This window comes from Copadichromis virginalis, linkage group LG7 (genome assembly GCF_057382275.1).
Source record: "Copadichromis virginalis isolate Kocher_CV1m ecotype Utaka linkage group LG7, C_Virginalis_male_GT1.1, whole genome shotgun sequence".
In the NCBI taxonomy this organism is placed as follows: domain Eukaryota; kingdom Metazoa; phylum Chordata; class Actinopteri; order Cichliformes; family Cichlidae; genus Copadichromis; species Copadichromis virginalis.
In genome coordinates, this window is record NC_140624.1 from 38,794,707 (window position 1) to 38,817,511 (window position 22,805).

At 38.8% G+C, this 22,805-nt stretch overlaps 1 protein-coding gene across 1 annotated transcript in view; it reads right to left on the reverse strand.

Annotated features, from left to right (window-relative positions):
* Window positions 1-4,001: 4,001 nt before the first annotated feature.
* Window positions 4,002-22,805, reverse strand: part of cntfr (ciliary neurotrophic factor receptor) — a 230,162-nt gene continuing 211,358 nt past the window's right edge. Inside the window, exons 8-11 of the mRNA XM_085463326.1 lie at window positions 18,401-18,469; window positions 17,861-17,981; window positions 10,191-10,320; window positions 4,002-5,613 (exon numbers count right to left, since the gene is read on the reverse strand). Coding sequence (XP_085319452.1) covers window position 5,613; window positions 10,191-10,320; window positions 17,861-17,981; window positions 18,401-18,469 — 321 coding nt within the window. The 3' untranslated portion in view covers window positions 4,002-5,612. The remainder of the gene's footprint in view (window positions 5,614-10,190; window positions 10,321-17,860; window positions 17,982-18,400; window positions 18,470-22,805) is intronic.

The following is a 22,805-nucleotide window of genomic DNA, read 5'->3' on the forward strand; positions in this document are numbered from 1 at the left end:
GCACGCGAAGGGTTAACTGATGGCACGACCATAGCTGGACTGGCCATCGGGCATACCAGGCATTTGCTCTGTGGGCCGATGATTTATTTTTTTGTAACGGTATAAACAACGAAAGGTGGTGGATTGGCCAGCTGGATGCTGACCAGTGTGTAAAAATAACTCAGTTGTTTGGTGGTGGCTATGGCGTAGCTTCCACAGATTCAGTAACATTAGCAAGTGGTGGAGGCCAGCAGGTGGATGAGGGAAAGGGGAGGCAGGAGGAGCAGAGACCCGAGGCAGCCTGTAGCTAGTGATTTCCCGCAGGTCCCTCCACACTGACGCAGGGATGTTGGTTGAGAGCCGTTCTTTCAGCTTCTGGGAGTAGATCTTTTTAGCTGCTTTGATCTCCCTGGTCAATGTGTTCCTGACCTGCTTGTACAGGGCCCTGTCACCACTTCTGCAGGTGTCCTCCTTGGCCTTAAGAAGATGTTGGATTTTAGGAGTTAACCATGGTTTATTGTTGTTGTATGTGCAAAAGGTCTTGGTTGGCACACACACATCTTCACAAAAACTGATGTATGATGTCACAGTGTCCGTCAGCTCATCCAGATTCTCAGATGCAGCTTCATGTAAAGTGTAACATGTAAAGTTCCCTTAAAATCCAGAAAAATAATTAAAATTAAAAAAGAAAATTAAAAGAAAATGTCATGTAAAACTATTTCATTTAATATGTAGGTTTTTCCAGTGTTTTCCAATAAAATAAATTTTTATCAAATTTTATTTTTTATGAAGAACAGGTGAATTATTCTCAGTAAACCATTATCTGTGAGAGGTAAACAACTCTACTGCACAATATAGTGATTGAAATGGTTTCTAATGGAATGACAAATTATGTATAAACACTGTTTATTGGGATTTTTGGTCTCTAACCCTTTTAAATAACTAAACCTGCAATGTTTATTGGATCAAACTGAGTCAGGGACATCATTGCTGTCCCCTGAGAAACATAACAGATGGGTTAGCCGTACATAAAAATTTCACAGGGGGTCACCACAGCGAGTAGCTCTGCATACTCGATTTGGCAGATTTTCACTGCGTGTAAAATATATCACTCCAAGATCATTTTAAGTCAAACAGTTTTAACTTTGGCACCCAATTTAAAATAATGGGAAAATGTTCTTTCCTGCAGTCCATCGTTGGCACACACTCTGCCTTTGTGAAGTTCAGATTGCTTCAGCTTTTGTTGCAATGTTGTTGTGCAGGACTGCATTGCAATGAAATATGTGTCTAATATTATTTTTCCTTCATATATGTGGATGGCAAATCACTGCAAAATTAACGCCAGCCTAACACAGTTTACTTAAGTGTCTAATAAAGTAGCAAGTGAGTGTATATTAAAGAGAGGCTGCCTTGGAGTATTCCTTGTTAGCATATCTGGCACAAAGAAAATACCTTTGAAAAGAGACTTTTTGAAGAGCAAACAACACATTGCTGCCAAAAGCAGAAGCCGTGTGCTCAGCGAGTCGTGTGCGGCGATGTTCATCTGACTTGAAAATGGTGTGAAAACTGGTGAAATAATGCTCAGAGAGAAGTTGGGTGTGCAAACGTCTTGAAATATTAGCTTAATGAGGAAGTTAGAATATTAGGAAGATGGACAAAAACAGTTTGACTGAGTGAGGCCGTGGATAGAGGGGAAGTAAGCTGAGTGTTTAAAGAGGTCAGAGCCAAAAGCCAGATCAGAAGTGATATGGACGCAGAGATCATGTCATTCATCCAGTTTTCTATGAAAGGTCAAACTAGTCATTAGAGCAGAGCAAGGCGGATGGAACTGACAGGCTCTGGATGGTACACACACACGCACACAAAGACACACACACTCTCAATACATCTGAGGTTAATATGAATCACATCATGGTTGTGGACAAAGAGAGCATGGCTAAAAACCCATCTGTGATTTAATTAAAGCTATAAAGAATGAAATGTCATCATACAGAATTATTTTTAGCTATAAAATAAAAACAATACAAAGAACACAAAGAACAGAAACCTCCGTGGTTGTGTACCCTCCTTGTTCAAGTCATGCACTGTCATTGTAAATATTAGTTGACACCTCATTGACACTGACATTAAAAAAAAAGCAAAGGGCAGATCAGTATAAGCAGGTGGAGAAGAAAGGAATGAAAGAAAGAGTAATGAACGCGATAACTACACAAGCAGATACACTCTTGTCTGCTCTCGCACACACAGGGAACTGCAGCTGACAGCTGTTAGATGGTGTATTGATTTGTCCTCGGCCTCCAAATCGGCCTGCCAGAGCTTGTCAGTATAATGGAAGAAAGAGAGCTTGAAAGAGGGACGAGTGAGATGGCGAGACAGCCAGAGTGAAAGCTAAAGGTCAAAAGGGAAATTTTGACCAGCCGTACCTCCAGTGCTCTGCTCATATTTCCTGTTGCATGCACATCGGTGCAGATGTTATGTATCTGTGAAGCTGCTACTTGTTTACAACCCGTCTGATCATCTCGTTTCGGCTATCAACAATGCTACAGCGTTCACAGAACTCAGCCGTTATATCTATGAGTGGCATGTCATTGTGAGAGATTAAAATGATGACACAAGTCATTAGGGAAAACTCACAGGGTGCATTGTGGAGGAAATTTCATATTTTCCACTTTTATCTCCGTGTATATTCTGCAAGCAGAATCAGCTTGCATATAAGGTTTGCTGCACTGATCAAAACGTCCTCTTCTCCTTTGAGAAGCTCTCATCTATTCACTCTCAAATGTTAATTAGAGAACCGTGTTTGGTGAGGAACAGAGAAAGATAAGTGCACAGATGCAACCCTGGGAAATGACAGTTGGCTTTATTGGTAGACAAGGCTGAAAGGGACACAGACACAAATCCCCTGCCACCTGTTTTTCTTCCTTCCCTCTCTGCTAGGAGAGGTATAGGAGGTCGAGTGTAACTTTATTTCTTTTCTGTCTGTGAACTGTGAGTGTGCTTCCCTTTGCATGGACAGTCTGACCCACATGCATACACCAAAAACACATGAAATATTTCTGGATGAACAGCCATCCATTTTGTGCAATTATTTATAGTTTAAAAAAAAATCTTCTTTTCTTCTTTTTTCCAGTCAGTTCTACAAATATACATTTCATTTTGACCTTTCTAAACATTCGGCTCCCCTAATGGGATATAGCACAATCATCAAGTCAGTTTGTCCAACACTTTTGATATCTGCAAAACTATTTTAACAACATCCCAATTTCTCTCAGATGTGGGCTGTGTGATGCACTTGGCGTAGTAGCATGGTAAAATAACATACAAAGACAAAAATAAAGCATACAGAACTACTAATGATCAGTATGTGGTCATGACCTTGTCAGCATGCTGATGATGGCATTCAAGTAAACACACTGCTGAATCTCTTGGAGTCTAAACTTAGTTTTGTTTTCCTTGTATCCTTCTGTGTATTGAGTATGAAACTGACTTTTAAAAAATGCACTCGTCAAGGTTGCTCAAACCAATGCTGCTCTCAGTGTCTTTCTGAGAATTGACACAGATCCTCTATCTTGAAATTTTTGCAATTTTGAATATTCCCCCCATAAAAAAGAAAACAAGAAGAACTATATCAAGGATAATGCATCATGCCCATAAAGTATTAAGCTTTATGACCACTCCATGCAGTGTCGGTGGAGCTTGTTAGAATCTGCAGACACTCATCTTTCAGAAACAAACTGAGAAGCAAACGACGTTACCTCTGCAAGGTCAAAAGTATCGATCTGTAAAACCTGAAATGAGGCACTGTGTGTTTATAGCTGTGTCTGGGAAGTAATTTGTCTTTACTTTAATTATAATGAAAACTTGTTGCATCTTCTTTTTTTTAACATCCCCCATTGGCACCTCACCTTCATCTTGTTTTGCCAGGAGAAAATCATCAGGATCAACCAGACGGAGCAGGAGGCATTAGTCTGCCCTCATGTGTTATAAGTTCACAAAATGAACATGAGGCCAGTGCATCGTAATTCATTGTGAAATGGTCACATTTAATGGTTGAAACCTGTCATTGTATATACATCTATAAAAAAGACCCCAGGTACAGGTTACGACATTCTACGGCTAATACATACATTATTATTAAATAATAAACTTTTTGTTCATTGTTAAAGTTACATACTGTATCATAGTTTACAAAATAGGATCAAAGAGAATTAAGCCATTAAGAATGTCTGGAGAAAAAAAAACTAAACTCCTATATGCGTCTTTTTATTATTTGTCCATAAAAAATACAATAAACACTTCAAGATTCCTGTGAATAACATAATATTAACTGGTAACTGATATTGGCTATTGAAATGTAAACTGCAAAAAGACATTTCTAATGTTTGTAAAGGCGTCAGAAGTCAGACAGCAAACTGATTTGTGTTACTGTATTTTACAGCACAGAGCAGAATGGAAAACCAACATAGCTTGTATCAGAGTTCCAGTAACCAGCTTGGCTGCCATCAATACAAAGTCAACCCCAAAATAAAAAACAACGGTGGGGAAAGAATGGTTCAGTCTCAAATCCACTTTATTTCATTTATTTTTTGTTGGTTTTTTTGTTGTCTTTTAGGTTTGTTTTTTTTTACAGTTCAGGTCGTCCTTGCCGGTTTCTCAAAGCTCTATGTAAAGCTAACTGTAAATAAGCCAGACTATGGTTATTGACTTCTCCAAAGTGTTAGTCCTCTTGTTGAAAAAACAAAAACAAAAACAAACAAAAAGAAAAAACAACAAACAACACTCTGCTCTGTCAGTTGTTGGAGATGTGCAGACTCAGAGTCTGACTGAATAAATTTGTGACTTCTTTGTTAACTGGCGGGTTGACACAAACATGGGCTGCAGGGCTTTGTCCCCAGTTTGATTCCTGTAATGGGTTTCAGCATCCATTAGATGTCACGCATACACGTGCGCACGCCCAACTTTCTGGGGGTTTCATCCCATGATGAAGACAGGCACAGGCTTCAGGAAGCTCAATGACTTGGGTGGGAACCACTTTGCTGGGGGTGTAGTGGAGTCTTTGGCATGATGATTAAGCTGTATAAGGGGCTGTAAGTATACACACAAATACACGTGCCCTATATCAGTGTGTGTCTGTGTGTGTGTGTACTGCACTGCACTGCGACTTAAGAAGAGAGTGAGTACAAAAAAGAAGAAAAAAAGGTCAAAAGAGATGTCAGCTGTGGCCTTGATTCTGTTGCCGAAGAGGAGCCTCTAAAACCCAACTGAGACAAATCAGTTTAAAGTGGCTCATCAAATCCACCAGGGGGTAATGTAAGACAATAATCTTGTTTTGGTGTTTGCCTCTCAGGTCGCTGCAGTTGCTGTTGGTGATGATACCGATGACAATCTTCCAAAGTTCCTCTGTAGATTTTTCTTGGGTTTTTTTGTCAGCAAATCAAATATTCCAAAAATGCTGAGTCGCATTATCGTTGTCTAATGTCTGAATAATTTTGGTGAGTAACTGTGTGATGGACCGAAATGATCAATGCACTGTATCCTTGAAACATGTGCAAAACAGGAAAAAATACCAGCCTCCTCCTTCTTCTTCTTTGTCCTCCTACTTCACATCAGCCTTTAGCAATAAGACATTCACATCTGCAGAAAGAGGAACACAAATTAGCTTCGTCAAGCTGCACTGCATCAAAATATGAATGATCTGTCTTCTTGCCTTTCTCTTATATGTCATTCTTAATTTGTTTGCTTTTTTGGCCTTTATATTTGGTTCAGTGGGACTTTTTTTTGACTTAGCCATAACTCTGTTTGCAAAAAATGCAAATCCCCTACACATTTGTTTGTGTTTCTCTTCTAATTCTTGGCAGGTAGCTGCACACTAGTGTGACTTCTCCAATCCTGTTGTGCATATGTGGCTCAACTGGCAGGATGGCAAAAGAGGACAGTTTTTCTCTTTTTGCGTTGTGTGAAGTTATTACACATTTAAAATCAGTGGGTAAAATGGGCAAAAACAACATCACAGTGACATGTGTATTAGGCATTGGGTCATAACTACAGGGAGTGCAGAATTATTAGGCAAGTTGTATTTTTGAGGAATAATTTTATTATTGAACAACAACCATGTTCTCAATGAACCCAAAAAACTCATTAATATCAAAGCTGAATGTTTTTGGAAGTAGTTTTTAGTTTGTTTTTAGTTTTAGCTATTTTAGGGGGATATCTGTGTGTGCAGGTGACTATTACTGTGCATAATTATTAGGCAACTTAACAAAAAACAAATATATACCCATTTCAATTATTTTTTTTTACCAGTGACACCAATATAACATCTCCACATTCACAAATATACATTTCTGACATTCAAAAACAAAAACAAATCAGCGACCAATATAGCCACCTTTCTTTGCAAGGACACTCAAAAGCCTGCCATCCATGGATTCTGTCAGTGTTTTGATCTGTTCACCATCAACATTGCGTGCAGCAGCAACCACAGCCTCCCAGACACTGTTCAGAGAGGTGTACTGTTTGTAAATCTCACATTTGATGATGGACCACAGGTTCTCAATGGGGTTCGGATCAGGTGAACAAGGAGGCCATGTCATTAGTTTTTCTTCTTTTATACCCTTTCTTGCCAGCCACGCTGTGGAGTACTTGGACGCGTGTGATGGAGCATTGTCCTGCATGGAAATCATGTTTTTCTAGAAGGATGCAGACTTCTTCCTGTACCACTGCTTGAAGAAGGTGTCTTCCAGAAACTGGCAGTAGGACTGGGAGTTGAGCTTGACTCCATCCTCAACCCGAAAAGGCCCCACAAGCTCATCTTTGATGATACCAGCCCAAACCAGTACTCCACCTCCACCTTGCTGGCGTCTGAGTCGGACTGGAGCTCTCTGCCCTTTACCAATCCAGCCACGGGCCCATCCATCTGGCCCATCAAGACTCACTCTCATTTCATCAGTCCATAAAACCTTAGAAAAATCAGTCTTGAGATATTTCTTGGCCCAGTCTTGACGTTTCAGCTTGTGCGTCTTGTTCAGTGGTGGTCGTCTTTCAGCCTTTCTTACCTTGGCCATGTCTCTGAGTATTGCACACCTTGTGCTTTTGGGCACTCCAGTGATGTTGCAGCTCTGAAATATGGCCAAACTGGTGGCAAGTGGCATCTTGGCAGCTGCACGCTTGACTTTTCGCAGTTCATGGGCAGTTATTTTGCACCTTGGTTTTTCCACACGCTTCTTGCAACCCTGTTGACTATTTTGAATGAAACGCTTGATTGTTCGATGATCACGCTTCAGAAGCTTTGCAATTTTGAGACTGCTGCATCCCTCTGCAAGATATCTCACTATTTTTGACTTTTCTGAGCCTGTCAAGTCCTTCTTTTGACCCATTTTGCCAAAGGAAAGGACGTTGCCTAATAATTATGCACACCTGATATAGGGTGTTGATGTCATTAGACCACACCCCTTCTCATTACAGAGATGCACATCACCTAATATGCTTAATTGGTAGTAGGCTTTCGAGCCTATACAGCTTGGAGTAGAACAACATGCATGAAGAGGATGATGTGGACAAAATACTCATTTGCCTAATAATTCTGCACTCCCTGTAGTGTCTGTAAAAGCACTTGGATGCTAAACACATCTCCATAATGCTTGTGGCAAGGAAAAGAATAATGCTCCCAAAGTCAATTAAGCTATTAGTTGGAACAGTAATGAGTTAATTTCCTTAGTAAGTTATGATATAATGTAACATAAGGGATTAATCCTTAATAGCAGTAACAGCATCAGCTCGTAATGTTATGAGCTGCTTTTCATTTTTTAAACACTGCACAAGACTGCACTTTCGTTGAGCTGCCATCAACTCAACCATCTAAAACATAATAAATGGCTTCTAACAGCTTTTGTGTAAGAAACCAAAGATGTTGGGACTCAAACTATATGACTTGAGCCAGCCCTCATTTCTTCACAATAAACAAAACAAAACACTCACAAAATTGTTCTCCAGGCTTTCTGAAGCTCTTTTCAATTTTTTCTTTGGACATGGGTGCTTTCCCCCTTATTTTTAGTCTGATACAAGGATTGGAATGAGAATGAGTGAAAAAAGCAGCCAATGTCATTTTCAGAGGGTTTTTTTTTCCACACTTAACACTAATCTATGAACCATTCAAGCATAAAAAGGTACCTAATACGGATGAACCAATGTTGTGTCTCCAGACAACTTAGTAAAGAACCAACTTTAAATTGTACCATTAGGTCTTTTGTTACTAGCAGTAAAGCTGCCTGTCATAAAACCATAAAACCTGTTCCTAATTCTTTAAGATAAGATAACCTGTATTTGTCCCACATGTGGGAAATTTGTTAGTTTGTTAGTTTAGTTGAGTTAATAAAAAATATAGTTATGGGCTGTTATAATAACAGTTTTAAAGGCATAAAATAATGTTTCTGCACCAACAAAGTGATTCCCAAAGAGCTATTAGCTGAAAACTTGATATATCCTCACAAGGTGTGTAGTGCATCCTTAAGAAATGTGAGAAAACTTGACAAGTTGAGTGCAAGAGACTTGGCAGCCCTAAAAAGCTACCTAGACCATATGAACAGTGTGTGAAAGTCATGTCCTTAACTAATAGGAAACATTCAAGTAAAGACCTGACACAGGATCTGACAGATGAATCAGACACTCAATACTGGCATACGTGGATAGAACAATTCATAACTGAAAACTATCAGTCATTGATTGGCCTTCCCAGAGCTCAGACCTGATAAATGGGATGGTACTTAGTTGGAGTAGAAAAGCATTACATAAGTGCTCAAAGCACTTTTTATTACCTAATTTGTAGCCAACATCAAAAGAAGAGCTTTAAATGTCATTCAAGGAGCCTGAAGAACTAGACTACTTCAAAACTACTTAAAGAAATTAGAAGAAACATTGCCTAAAGGAACTCAAGCTTTGTTAAAGAATAAAGCAACTTGAAATGTTCGTTACAATTGTACAAACTTTTGTTTCCTTATATATTTTGTATTTTCATGTGTGTTTGCACATTTCAATGAATTGCATCACCAGCTTCCAATTCCTATAGGAATTAAGTTGTTTAAGACTCTTACACAATACTATATAATCGTACTGATAATAATTTCCTATAATTTGCAATAATTCTCTACATATTTCCAGAGTATTTTCTAATTGTGTCGTCTAATTTGTCTGTCACCCTTTCTGCTTCCCTTTGTTGTTATAGAGTTATTAATCCTTTGGTGTGTATCTGTTGACATGGAAATGTTGACATCTTTTGAAATGGAGTGTGCTTGTAACTCTAAAACAAATTAGAACAGATTCCCATTTGGACCTGCACATACAGGCTGCATGGGAGGGGAACTGGCATGAAAGTGCCTTAATTGTATTCAACCATTCCACTTGCAGCGGGTGTTCAGCTGGAGAAGCGTCCATGTTTAATGTATTTTTGTTAAAGTGTTATTGGTATAAAGCTGTCGCTAATCTTTTGATTAAAGTAAAAAGAAAAAAATACAACTTCTACGCATGGTTTCATTAATTTTAGATTGTATATATTTATTTTTTAGCATTTAGATAAAATATGAGTTCATCAGAAGGACTGCTCAGGTCGAGCCGTTTGGAGCCAAAGTTAGAAAAACAAGGATGAGATGATTTGGACATGTGTAGAGGAGCGATAGTGGATATACTGGAGAAAGAATGTTGACTATGGAACGGCCAGGTGGGAGAAGATGAGGAAGACTATAGCAAACATTCATGGATGTATTGAAGCAGGACAAGCTGAGGGTTGGTGTGACAAAAAAGTACTATGGATAGGGAGATTATCTGCTGTGGTAACCCCTAAACAGGGCAGCCAAAATTCAGTTCAATTCAATTCACTTTTATTTATATAGTGCCAAATCACAACAACAGTCGCCTCAAGGCAAAAGAAGAATAAGAAATCTAAACCTTTACCGTTACTATTTCAACAGGATTTAAAGAGTTAACTACCCAGATGTTACAGCTCCTGGTCCATTAAACATGCTCATGTAAACAGAACATATAAATATATGTCATATAAACACATAAACAGACATGCATCGACCTGCCAATACATGAGTGAGCAATTGAGTTACTAATCAATTTGAAAACTGGATCATGTAGACTAAGGAGTCTACATGGTGTATCTATGTATATATGTGTATGTGTATGTGTGTGTGTATCCGGGTGTTGTCGCTCACCACATAAGCAGCAGCAGCAGCATTCCTAACAGCAAACGGGAGAAAAATGTGATGACCGTGGCAGCTCCTCCCACTGGAGGTTCAGCCTTCTGTGGTGCGTTGGAGCATGGCATGGGGGAGGTCTTAGTCTCTGTAGAAAATTTATCAGAAGACACAATAAACCTTAGGAACATATTTTAATTAACAATTGCAATCCTTGGTGAGTTTTATCATTTCTCTGTGTGTTTATTTATTAATTTTATTGGGCTAACACAGTGCACAATACTTCTGTCCCTATGTGTGAAAAACATAAAAAAATGACATGCTGATGAATGGATGCTGAAAAGTGCTCATCACACCAGGAAGAACCAAGCAGAAAGGAAAATACAGTGAAGAGCAAAATCAATTGTAATCTGCACAAGCAATCAATATAGAACTTGTCAAGGCAGTTATGAAGCGAGCTGGAATAAAAAAAAATCCCCTCCATGCTAAAGCCGCAGGGAAACGGGGCAAAGAAAGGACAGGGAACAAAGTATATAGATGAAATATGGAGAAACTGGAACGGAAACAGACGGCAAGGTAAAAAACCCCGAGGTAAAGCAGGCGGGGAATACAGCATGAGGTGGATAGAAAGAGTGAAAAATAAAGGAAATGTGCAATAAGGTAGTTAATATATTGCTGATAATAGTCAGTTGCACAGCTAGAAAATCTATCCATTTATACCCAACTGTAATACAAAGCCGTAGAACAACTGGATTCACAAAAACTCTTTTGACTGCACCAGGGCTTGACTAATACTTTGCATGGCTTCACATTTCAGAATAACAAATCAGTAAAGATTAAAAAAAAAGAAAAAAAAAGAGAAAGACAGATAGAAAAAAAGGTCTCAGCAGCTTAGTAGCAGAAGCAAGTGAATTTTAATACAATCGGCACGCAATTTTCTTAAAAGATCTACTGACTTGTACAGTCTGGTGAGTGCAAAAAGTGTATATTCAATTACGGAAACATTAAAAAGTTATGATACTCTTGTATATTTTCAGCTAATCCAATTACGCTCAAGCGTACGAGAGTGAGAGAGGCACTTAACATCTTGTGGCAAACATAAATATGCTGAAAATCACTATGTGCTTAGGCATTTTTAGTGCTTGGGTTTTTCATTGCTCGACAAATAAAAATATCACAGTTTAATGCTTTAGAAAACGGGACCTCTGCTACAGCTGCAGGCAGCACAGTAGATATTAACTGGTGCACAACGTTTGCACTCATTCTTTTTTTAGCGAAGAGAGAATATGATTTCCCTCTTCTTGCAATTAATGACTGTTGTATAGTACTGCGATGGGAGTTGGGAGATATTAGAGGGAAGCAACCAGGTGTGAAATGGCAAGAGAGAAACGAAGGGGGGGGGGGGGGGGGGGGGGGGGGGGAGGTAGGACGCATTTAACATGTTCAGCAGCTCAGTGCAATACTTCCTGCCTGGAGCAAAACATTGTGCTTTGGAGTGACAGAGGAAATAAAAATTATGCAGAAAATAATGTGCCTGTGACAAGGAAATACAGTCATGGGGTGTATGCTGATGTAACAAGCTAGGTGAGGACAGGTAAACATAGCAGATGAGACAGTGATGTGATGAAGAATGGAGGAAGAGGCTAAGAAAAGCAGAAAGACGAGGAGGACAAAAAGCTAATGAGATGAGAAAATTGCTGAACGACTCGAACTCCAAGCACGCTGCATGTTTATGCAAATACTGTTGATGTGTGAGGTGCTAGGATATCCTAATCCAAAATACACACATGAAAGTGGTGTCTGTTATCATCCAGAAGTGTAGAGTTTCTGTTTTGGAGATTAGATTGGGCTTTTTTGTCCCCCTTGCTGCTGTATTTGTGGGTCAATGAAGTCATTTCAGCAGAGTGGCAAACAAGGTGGCATAAATTATGAATCTAAATTATGAATCCCCGAAACAGTTTGGAATGGCAAAGCAGCTACTATTGTAAAGAACTTATGTCATATGTTTTTTATATTTACATTGGGATCACCTTCGAACAGATTATGCAACACTATCTGTTGACTTTGACACTCTGCTTCACCTTAGCAATTTTTACTATAAGTTTACACAAACTGTAGTGCTTTTCAGAGTGAGTATACAGAAGAAGAGGATCTTAAAGCATTTATGCAGGGTTCAGCCTGGTTGCCTTTTAATAGATACTCCTGTTCTACTATAAGGCATGAAACAGAAGCCATACATTTATAAATAGCCCCAGACATGAAATACACAAACTAATATACAGTGCCGGACAGTGTCCAGTTTCTGTCTCACACGCTGGGTGAGGCACCAACTTATATCTTAGATGCAATGCCTCGGCTAATCCGCTCTTCTTGGAATGTGGTCGCTAAGCAATGGCCCAGTCACAGAGGATGGGATCCTTAAATGTCTCTTGCCTGCCCCCCATGCTATCCTTCTGATTCAAAGCTGCTCTGTGACGATGCTGGGAAACAGAACAGCCACTTAGGTTCAACTGGCAGCTACTTTTGCATGATGTATAGGTGACTCTCTGTTGTTGGGGGGAGGGGTGGGGTGTTAGAAAGGAGAACACAAAATGTGGTACACGGACAGTGGAGAAGAAAAGGAGAATGTGTAACTGCGTGTTAAGACTCCGAGCAAGACAATCAATAAGTCACAGGAAGTCTGTTGATTTACTATTCGGCTGAGCAGCCAGAAAATATTGGTGAGTGTGGAGATGTTAACAAGTTGGTCAGCTAAAAGTAGCAGGCCTTGGCTACATTTTATTTTGTGTGTGTGTGTTTACGAATCATAGACAGGAATCAGATATCGTCTCTGTTTCCTTATTGCCTCATTGCATGGTTCTACTTCAGTAGTCCCATTCTGCTGTTCTGGACTGCTATTCAACTTTGTTTTTTGTTTTGTTTTTGTTTTGCAGCATTATCCATTTGCACTGTGAAGCACCAAACAATCCGTTCCACAGTATTTGAGCATTTCTGAATCTGAGCAGTCTCTTGGCCTGGACATTACATCGTATTACTTCTATCAGCAGCCACACTATCGGTAAATACTAGCATTTTCCATTGGCAGCCATTCAGGCACATGGCGTGACATTGCTGTTTTTTTCCTTATTCATACATTTTTTTCTTTTCCAAAACTGTGCAGGCTCTTTCAGACATTTTCTGGCCTAATCTGGCTTCTCTGTTCCTGAGTGTAACCAGTGGTTTGCACATTGGTGTAAACCCTCTTTGTTAACATATATAAATCTTAACCATGGAAAGAATTCTGTGATCATCCACTTGGTTTTTGTGTTTTTTCAGGCCTTTTTGGTAATCCTGAGCTCGCCAGTGCATTCATTCTTTTAAGAATGCATACCAAATTTGAATGCAACCTCACAAAGTCATCACTTCATATTAATTATACATTTGATTTATCATGAAATGACAAGGAAACAGACCTAACCTGGCCATTAAACCCCTGTTCAGTGAACAGTCCAATTACTTTTGAGTCTCTGAATAGGGAGCACTTTATAGAAAAATGAAGTCTGAACTTCAATCATCTCTTGTTTGCTTGCTTTTAAATCCAGTGTTTATGGTGTACAGATGCAAGTTTACAAAAAAGTGTCCAAAAAAAGACTATATAACTCATTATTTATATAATCTGTTACAGTTTTTACAAACAAGCAAACAAAGAACAGTGTACAGATCACAGATCAGCTGGAATGACAGCCAAATCTGAATGTAATTAGTGATCGAGTAAGAGTAACATTTGTAAAGGAAAGTAGAAAAAGGCCAGAAAGAAAAGCTAGAAATTAATATGAGTGAGAATAAGAGAGAAGTGAGAAGGGAAGGAAAAGAAATGGAGAGAAAAAAGAGAGCTAGAGGCAAGATGGAGAAGGATAGGGGAAGAGAAACAGGACAAGGGGAGAGGGAAGGGAAGCAGAGAAGCGGCAGCTGGATCGAGAAGGAGCATGAGGAGAATCCCAATAACCTCCTGTTCTCCGTCTCCACGAGACCAAGAATAATACACTGTGTACTGACTGAGTGTTTATATGTGTGTGCGTCTGTGTATACACTACAGGTTATCAAACTGAAGGACTCTCTGTGTGTGTGGGTGTGTTTGTGCTGATGTGTTTGTGGCTCACAGAGTATTGGAGGAGGCTGCATGTTGTGAGTGTGTCTTTCAGCATTAGTGTTTGTGTGTTGCCAGGTATGTGTGAGCTCATTTAGTGCTGAATGTGACGATGATTGTGCAGTGCTACTCTTTGCCAAGAGGAGTCAGTATTCTACCGTAAAACCATTACGTTTTAACAGACTCTCAGAAAGACAAAGAGAAGCACAGACAGACAGACTTTGCCCCTTAGAGAAATTAGTGTCAAATTATTGGCTTCAGAAGTGAGTGAAAGAAAATAATGGTAAACCCACATTAAAAATGTTTTAAACAGACAAATACAAATGCATAAATACACATAAACCCAACAATGCAACAACATCCACCAAACCATTATAGCACTATGGTTTGGAAAACTCGGGGGAACAAAATGAAAGTTTCTGTAGTGTATTGGTGTGAGTGCTCTGTAATAAATTACAGCAAACTAAATTAATATATCATAAATTCAGAGCTTTCCTCATGTGGAGCATTAAGTGAATAGTTTGACATTTTAGGAAATATGCTTATTTGCCTTCTGCCTCAGAGTTAGCTGAGATGATCAATACTACTATCATTGCCTGTTCAGTCTAATAATACAGCTTGCTAATGATCACACATCTCATTTGCTTACACTGGATGTAAAGATGACGAGGAGCAGCATTATGTGAGGGTTATCTCAAGGACAGTCTTTTTTTGTCAAATAGCAGTTTAACCCAGGGAAGCGATCAATTTACTACTCTTGATGAAAAAGAGGTGTTGTAGAAGAACCATATGGTCATATGGTCAAAAACTCTTGACTTTTAAGTGACTCTTTAAATCATGGAAGCATGTAGGTAGCATGTAGGCTGTTGTCTGTTTTTGGAAATCTGTTATAACGAAGAAGGTTGTATCTGAGTTAGAAACTAAGAACCCATCATGCTCACAGAGTGGCAAGAAGTCAGAGTCAAACCTGGCTTGCCTTGAAGCACTCCCTACTTTATCATCTTTATACCTTTTAATGGGACCATAAATTAGAAAATGAATATCATGCAGTATTAAATAAGAATTGAAACTAGTGATTAAGACCATAAACTCACCAGGAAAATGTTACTGCAATCAAGTGAGCAATAGGGTTATTCGATCATAAATCGTAAAGCCAGACATCTTACTGGCAAGCAGATACCCCCTGCTGGTCATTCAAAGAATGCAAGTTTGAGGCGCTTTGAGGAAGCTGTGTCCATTTTTCTACATATTTTGTAAGAACTAAGTCGCTTTCTACTGAGTTATATAGTTGTAATGCTAATACTACTACTACTACTGCTACTACTACTACTAATAATAATAGTAGAAGTAGTATCATACTATACTACTTATATTATACTACATACAATTGTGGAAATAGCAACCTTACATTTTTTTGCTACAATCTGTGAGTTGTTTTTTTAATTAATATTTTATCAGCTTTGTAATAAACTTTCTAGGGCTAGTAATATATTTTCATATTATTGAATAATCTAACACATTTTGCAGACCTGCATCAATGTCTGTGCTTGCCTGTCTGATACAGTACGCACAGTTTAAAGTTGATCTTGGTGGTTAGTTTCAAGATGTAACATATCGATAATAGAAGCTTCCTCAGCCCGAGTGCTTTCACGTTATGTTCTTTTAAGTTGCATAATTTAATACTGCAGATGTACACATTGCCAGTAGACCTACTAAGGATATATTTCTGCCCTAGCCACTTCAGCTTAGAGGGTCCACAGACAATGTAATATTCCAGTTTTATACAGTTTTTCCTCTGCATGACATTTAAAAATGATCTGTTTTTGCTAACTTCAAAAGATTAAAAGTACTGTTGCTGTAACATAGATGTATACTAATAGTGTGTCCTTTGACATTAATATAGGGTATTGATAAATTTGCCCACTTGCAATTTAAGCTGCTTTAGTGTGCCCACAGGTGCTGCACAAATATAAGCTACTTTGCAACCCACCTTCACACCAGCCCCACATTTCATGCCACATTTCATATCAGCTGTCATGTTCTGCTCTAATTTTTTGTTCTGCTAATTTTTGCTTCATGCTTTTTGTGTTCTGTGGTAGGGCAGTGAGGTCATAAGGAGAGTGTCACTGAACCATACCACCAAACATAAATTAATGTCCTATAGGGGTCCTGACTGAACACTCATCTGGTGAGTAAATACTCCCTACATCTGCAAGACTAAAATGGAAATCGTCCAAATCCTTGTCTGCTTCTTTTTTTCATTCAACCATTTCTTCTTTCCTCCATCAGTGTGATGTGAAGATGGTGCACAGACAAGTATTTGGGCCTTGAATAGGTGTCTTGCTGAAGGTCTTCAGAAAGTTTTGAAGATATTAATTTCACAAGTGAGTCGTCCTTTGTCTTTGCTATATGCTCAAGTGGTGCCAACTAAATAATTCCCAGAGACTGTTTTTGTCACAGTCACTGAGTATAGTGTCCAGTCAACACATACACACGCACACACACACAAAATCCAATATCCATAATGAATTTTTTAATATATATGATCTGCCAGAAGTTGACATTTTTTTGACAACATAAGAGCAGTTTTTTGGTTTTGGTTTTTTTTTTTAAAGGAAGGGCTCAGGTACTTAGGTTGATGTGTGTCGATTTGTCTCGAGGCAGATGGGTCTTATAGCTTAGACTGTAATAAAAATTCAGAGCTATCAAATGCTTATAGTGTACTCTGTTTAATCATTAAGAAAGTTATTAACTAAAATTAATTTCATACCTAAATGCTTCAGAAAATTTACTGTGAAAGCCACAGGCAAGAGGAACAATGTCGAGAATGTTATTGGAATACTATATTATGGTATCACAATGATTCCTCCAGCCAACAGACTACAATCTCATTTAACTTTTAGTGTTAACCTTTGTTCACTACTAACTTCACAACTACACATGAGCCATCTTAACATGTTAACATACTACTGAGCCCACTATGTTTTACATGCTATTATTTTTATTTTATCCCTCTATCCTTTCAGTCATGCCAGTGCTGTAGCTCATTAGAGTAAGCTGCTGAATGTGGGAAATATTAAACCTGCCAAGCAACGTTGTCATTAACAACCTGACATCAGCGCATTAGCTCAAAGGACTGTCACACTGAGCTGCCAGCACATTTGTAGACTTCTCTTTGGGTTTCCTTATGTTTCATTGTCCTCTGTTATTGATCTTTTCATGGAACAATGACTCATGTATTTTGAAAACGTCTGTTAAAGTACATTTACACACTGAACAGCCTCCAACCAAGAAAGATCTGCATGATAAAAACGAGTCTCCCTCTGACTGAAATTGGGGCTATAACTTACCAGTTGTTGTGTTCTGTAATGTTATATACAATATTGCACCACTAGAGGGTGGTGTCATGAAAAACTGCCATTGAAAATATAGAGTTAGGAAATAGAGTTAAGATGGCGAACTGTTAGCATGATGTGTCACCCTGCTACCCCTACGATTTACGGTTATGTGCTGCATTCATCCTCCTTGACAAAGATTTATTTATCACCAGCCATCGTTATACCAGTATGAAATTCCACTTCAGTTGTGGAAACAACTGGCACGGGTTCTTCAATCCAGGGTGTAGCATGGACAGCAACACTCCAGTCACTCCATGTTCCAATCTCTGTGTCCTTGGCAGCCACCTGATGAACACAGGGATATCAGAAGTATTCGATTCAGTTTTATTTATTTAGCATCAACTCACAACAACAGTTGCCTCAAGGCACTTTATATTGTAAAGTAAAGACCCTACAATAACCCTCCTTCTTTTGGCTGCTCCACAACAGATGACCTGCCTCCATCTAAACCTATTCCTATCCCCCACTGTCACACTGACCCTCTACATATCATCTTCACTACATTAATCTTCTCTCAAGTCTCCCTCTTTTCCTCCTGTCTGACAGCTTAACATTCAACATTAATAGTAAAAGTGTAAAATTAATGCGATTTCAGTAGAATGTACATAATACTGAACCCAATATTTACATAAAGTATTGAGCTGATCTTGAAATAACCTTTTTTAACCTTCTTTTTTCTTTGCTAGTTAGTATGAAATCTTTACCTGGATGATGTACTCCTTCCCAGCGTAGGCATCAGTGATGTTATGGGATGTAGTGTCAGATAGCTCCACCTAAACATCAAACGGAAAAGAGCATGGAGTCAGTCTGGATCGGAAAACAGCACATGTGGTTTCCCTGGGTTACAGTAGGGTGTGTCTGTTTTATTTTTGCAGTATATTAAAGTTGTTATCAAATATCTTTATTGATAAATATGGTCTCTATGGCCCTGGGGATATGAAAGGTTCCAAGATTATGAATTATGAAAATTCTCGGCTAAAAAAGACACTTTCGAGGTCCCAATTTAACTTTTGGTCTGGATCAACTGCCATTCTACCCACAGCTCTACCCATAAATTATAATCTCTGTATAGCAATCCAAGCTTGTTTTATGGAAGCCTCAGCTGTGCCTTACTGAATACAGTGTTTCTGCAGTGATCATTTATTGATAACACATCATTCATCATTATTCTATGAATAGGTCAAGTGTATTGTTTTATCCCTGTGTTGCTTTACATTATTGAATTGATTGGACCTTGATGGCCTTGCAGCCACAACACTCCATGCATACCAACTGTCAGACACACATGTAAAATACCAGCTGCATAATTGATGATTATACCAGAAAACATTGGCATCAATGCTACATAATTTTATGACACAATATTATGCATGCCAACATTTGAAAGCCTTTTTGCGCACACTTTAATTTGCAGAGCAAAACAGAGAATTAACTAAATGTTTGAGTTACAGAGGAGTGTATGAGAGAATGATTTGCTGCTCCTCTGTAATTTACGGTTAGTGTGTGTGTGTGTGTGTGTGTGTGTGTGAGAAGGACTGAAGGAAAACTAGGTGGAGGGAGGGTGCTGCCTCTTTTTGTTTCTCCTGAAGTCATAATAAATGATTTATTGGCGTGCCTGTTGCCTTGTGCAAGAGACATATAACCACTTGTGCACCTGCAGATGGACACACACACACACTCATACACAAGTTTAGGATAATGGGATACTGGATAGGTTACTTGAAATTTCTAATTTAACAAATAGATACAATTTCATCTAAAGAACAATATAATGAATGTACATACTGAAAAATAATGAACAGGAATATGATAAAAAGAAAGTGCATTCAATTTGAATCTTAAGGTTTTATTTATTGGGACATAGAAGCAGAAGAGTTGGCTGTTTGCTGGTCTGAAACATTCCAGTGTTTTTTGACACAACGCCAAGAAGGAAAGACATCAGCACTGATTTTGGAAAAGCAATGATAGCTGCCAATCAATCTTGGAAGGATCGCTGACCAAAAAAGCCCAACATTCTGCAGTGTGAAAGATTATCCAAAAGTTCACAACATTCAAGACCGTTGCCAATTTTCCCTGGAGTGGACGTCCCACCAAATTCACCCAAAGATCACACTGTGCAATCCTCAGAAAAAAATGTCAAAAACCCCACGCACTAGATCTCAGTCTCTGTAAGCCAAATGTACATGTGACACGTTAAAGTTTACGATAGTACAATTAGGAAAAGACTGACATGTTTGGAAAGTTGCCAGAAAAAACCTCTTCTCTCCAAAAAGAACAAGACAGCACAGCTTAACATTGCAAAACTGCATCTGAATAAACCACAAGAGTTCTGGAACAATGGTCATAATGCACAGAACACCGTACATAGCATGTCAACACAAACATCTCATACCAACTGTCAAGCACAGTGGTGGAAGACTGATGATTAATGCTTGTTTTGCAGGCAAAAGACCTGGGCACATTGTAGCCATTTGTTGCCCATAAACTCCTCTGTATACCAAAGTACTGTAGAGTGAGACCATCTGTCTCACAGCTAAAGCTTGATGATCCCAAGGACAAATCTACAACAGAATGATTGAAAAAGAAAATAATCAAGGCGTTGCAAGTGCCCAGTCAAAGCTCAGATCTTAAAGTAATTGAAATGTGGTGGAACCTTAAGAGAGCTGTGCGCAAACGAATGCCTGCAAAGCTCAGTGAACAGAAATAACTGGAGCATGGACTGAAATACCTCCACAATGATGTGAGAGACTGAAAAAGTCATATAGACAATGGATATTTCAAGTCACTTCAAGTTATTGCTGCTAAAAGTGATTTCAGAAGCTACTGAAGCATGGGGGCACTTAGTTTTTCTACACATTGTTCTCCATCTTTGACTTAAAAAATAATCACACTGTGTAATATGTCCCATATTATTGTTCATCTCAGGTTGCATTTACATTATTTTAAGGCTTGCTAAGGACAATGATTGTACATTTCATGTAACCTGTGCTGGCTAGTTAATAAAACTTGTCAGAAAAGAGATTTTACAGACCCTGACAGGCAGCTGACCTGCTGGAGAACACAAATATAGTCCAGTACTTGATAAATGATTGGTGATGCAATCATGTAATCTTGATAATTCCAACTCTGCAACACAAACTACAACACGTGCTACTGATGCCCACCTAGCTATCTTCTAAATTATATTTATGGTAATGTTTATCTAGGTGAGAATTCCAGTAATGTCAGAAAAGACTGCAATTACACAGACATTTACATGAATGTCATCAACACCTGCAGCAGCAAGGAAAAAAAATATTCAAATGTTGTTTTTTTCCTTTCTTTTCACCATAAACTCACAGCTCACTGTTAATTACACTCAAGTAATTTAGGTTCTTCATTAGCATCTCTGGCTATTGTTTCTAGGTTTTGACACCATGTTAATTACTGATGTTTGGGAATGCAGCAATTTCACTAAAGTGAAAAGTGAAAGTATCGAGCAAACGACAAAAAAAGTCAGCAGTCAGATGAACGGAGAGGATATCAACAAGGCAACAGCGTAGCCAAGTTTTCTAAACTGCTTCTTTTATGAAGAAGAAAGAAAAACAGAACAAAAACAAAACTGAAAACACCTGTGAACGCACTAAGGCACAGCATAACCAGCAATGGATGGATGTTTACAAACTATGTGATTTTTCTCTTTGGCTTTGATTCGCTAACAAATAATCTAAAACAGATGAGGATGAGAGTCTAAATAAAGTAGGGGAGTAAATAATAATAGTGATAATAATAAAAATTCGAAATATCACTAGCAGCTGCTCCGAAGAGTCTTGTGATTTGATCAAAACTCCCTCACAGCCACCATATAATTTTCACCCACTAACAGTCATAGCCAGGCCTCAGCCTGGAGTTTCCCCTTTACTTCTCCACTCCTCCAGGATATGAAAACCTGTAGTCAATCTGACAAATAACCCACTGAAACAACCCCAGCATCACCGCTTTCTCTTTATTCCTGTAAGCCGTCTCTCATCGCTCACGCTCTATGTAAAGTTGACCCCTCTGTTTTCCACATTGCCTTGAACTGAGGCAATGTATTTTTCAGCTCTTGCACCCTCGCTCTCTGTTTGGAAGGAAGCTTAGTCTTTATCTGCCTAACCAAGCGCTACATTTATAGGCTTAATTTCATTAGTGGAATGCAATAACAACATCATTTGAGCATGTGCGTGTGGTTAGACTGCAGTGTATATTGTGTGTGCATATGGATCGGTTAAAAGACGTCTGCGCTGGCTTTGAGGCTAAAACTTCCATTGTTTAGATGTTGTCCAACCAGCATATCCAGCCATTGCTTCTATCAGCATTCCTTAGTGACTGCAATCTGTATGTGTATGTTTGAATAGTGATGTCTATGTTAATCTGCTCACATCTGTTTGACTATGTGTGTATGTGTTGTTGGGCTTTTATTTTTTTATCCCTATCTCTCTATATTTTTCCTGTGTGTGTGTCGGTGCTTACATTCGATATTGGAAAACACACATACACCAGTTTAGGCAAATATGCCTTTGTACAATTGTGTTTGCGTTTCTTTGTATTCGTGTATTTATTGTCATGTCTGCACACGTCTGTTGCATTATTGTTTGTGTTTGCGAGGCTGAACCGGAACCGACGGATGCGTACATCAGCATGTGTATGAACTACATATACCGTATGTCTATGTGAGGAGGAGTAAATGGAGTAAACAGCTTGCAAATAAACATTTCCAGAGAGATGGATGTGTTGCTGTGTTGCCAAGTGGCTAACAGGGAGCAGTGAAAGCAGCACTTAATATCGCGTAGTAAAAGAAGGTGGCGAGGAGGGGCTGAGGATAGATGCAAGGCGATTCACTTTGGAAAGGGCTTTTGCTATTGCTGCCAAAAAACACTATCAGATCATTCACACTGCAAGACCAAATCTGTGTGATGTGCCATGTGGTGGTGAAGGTTCAGTGATCAGCCAAACTGATTAAAATCACCTGTCTGGACCTATGTAGGTCTCTGTGATCCTACAGACTTACTTAAAAAAACTGAGCATAATCCATACTAAAAGTGTGCGCAAGCAGAAAAGACTAACAGTTATTTGAACAAAAAAAGTCAA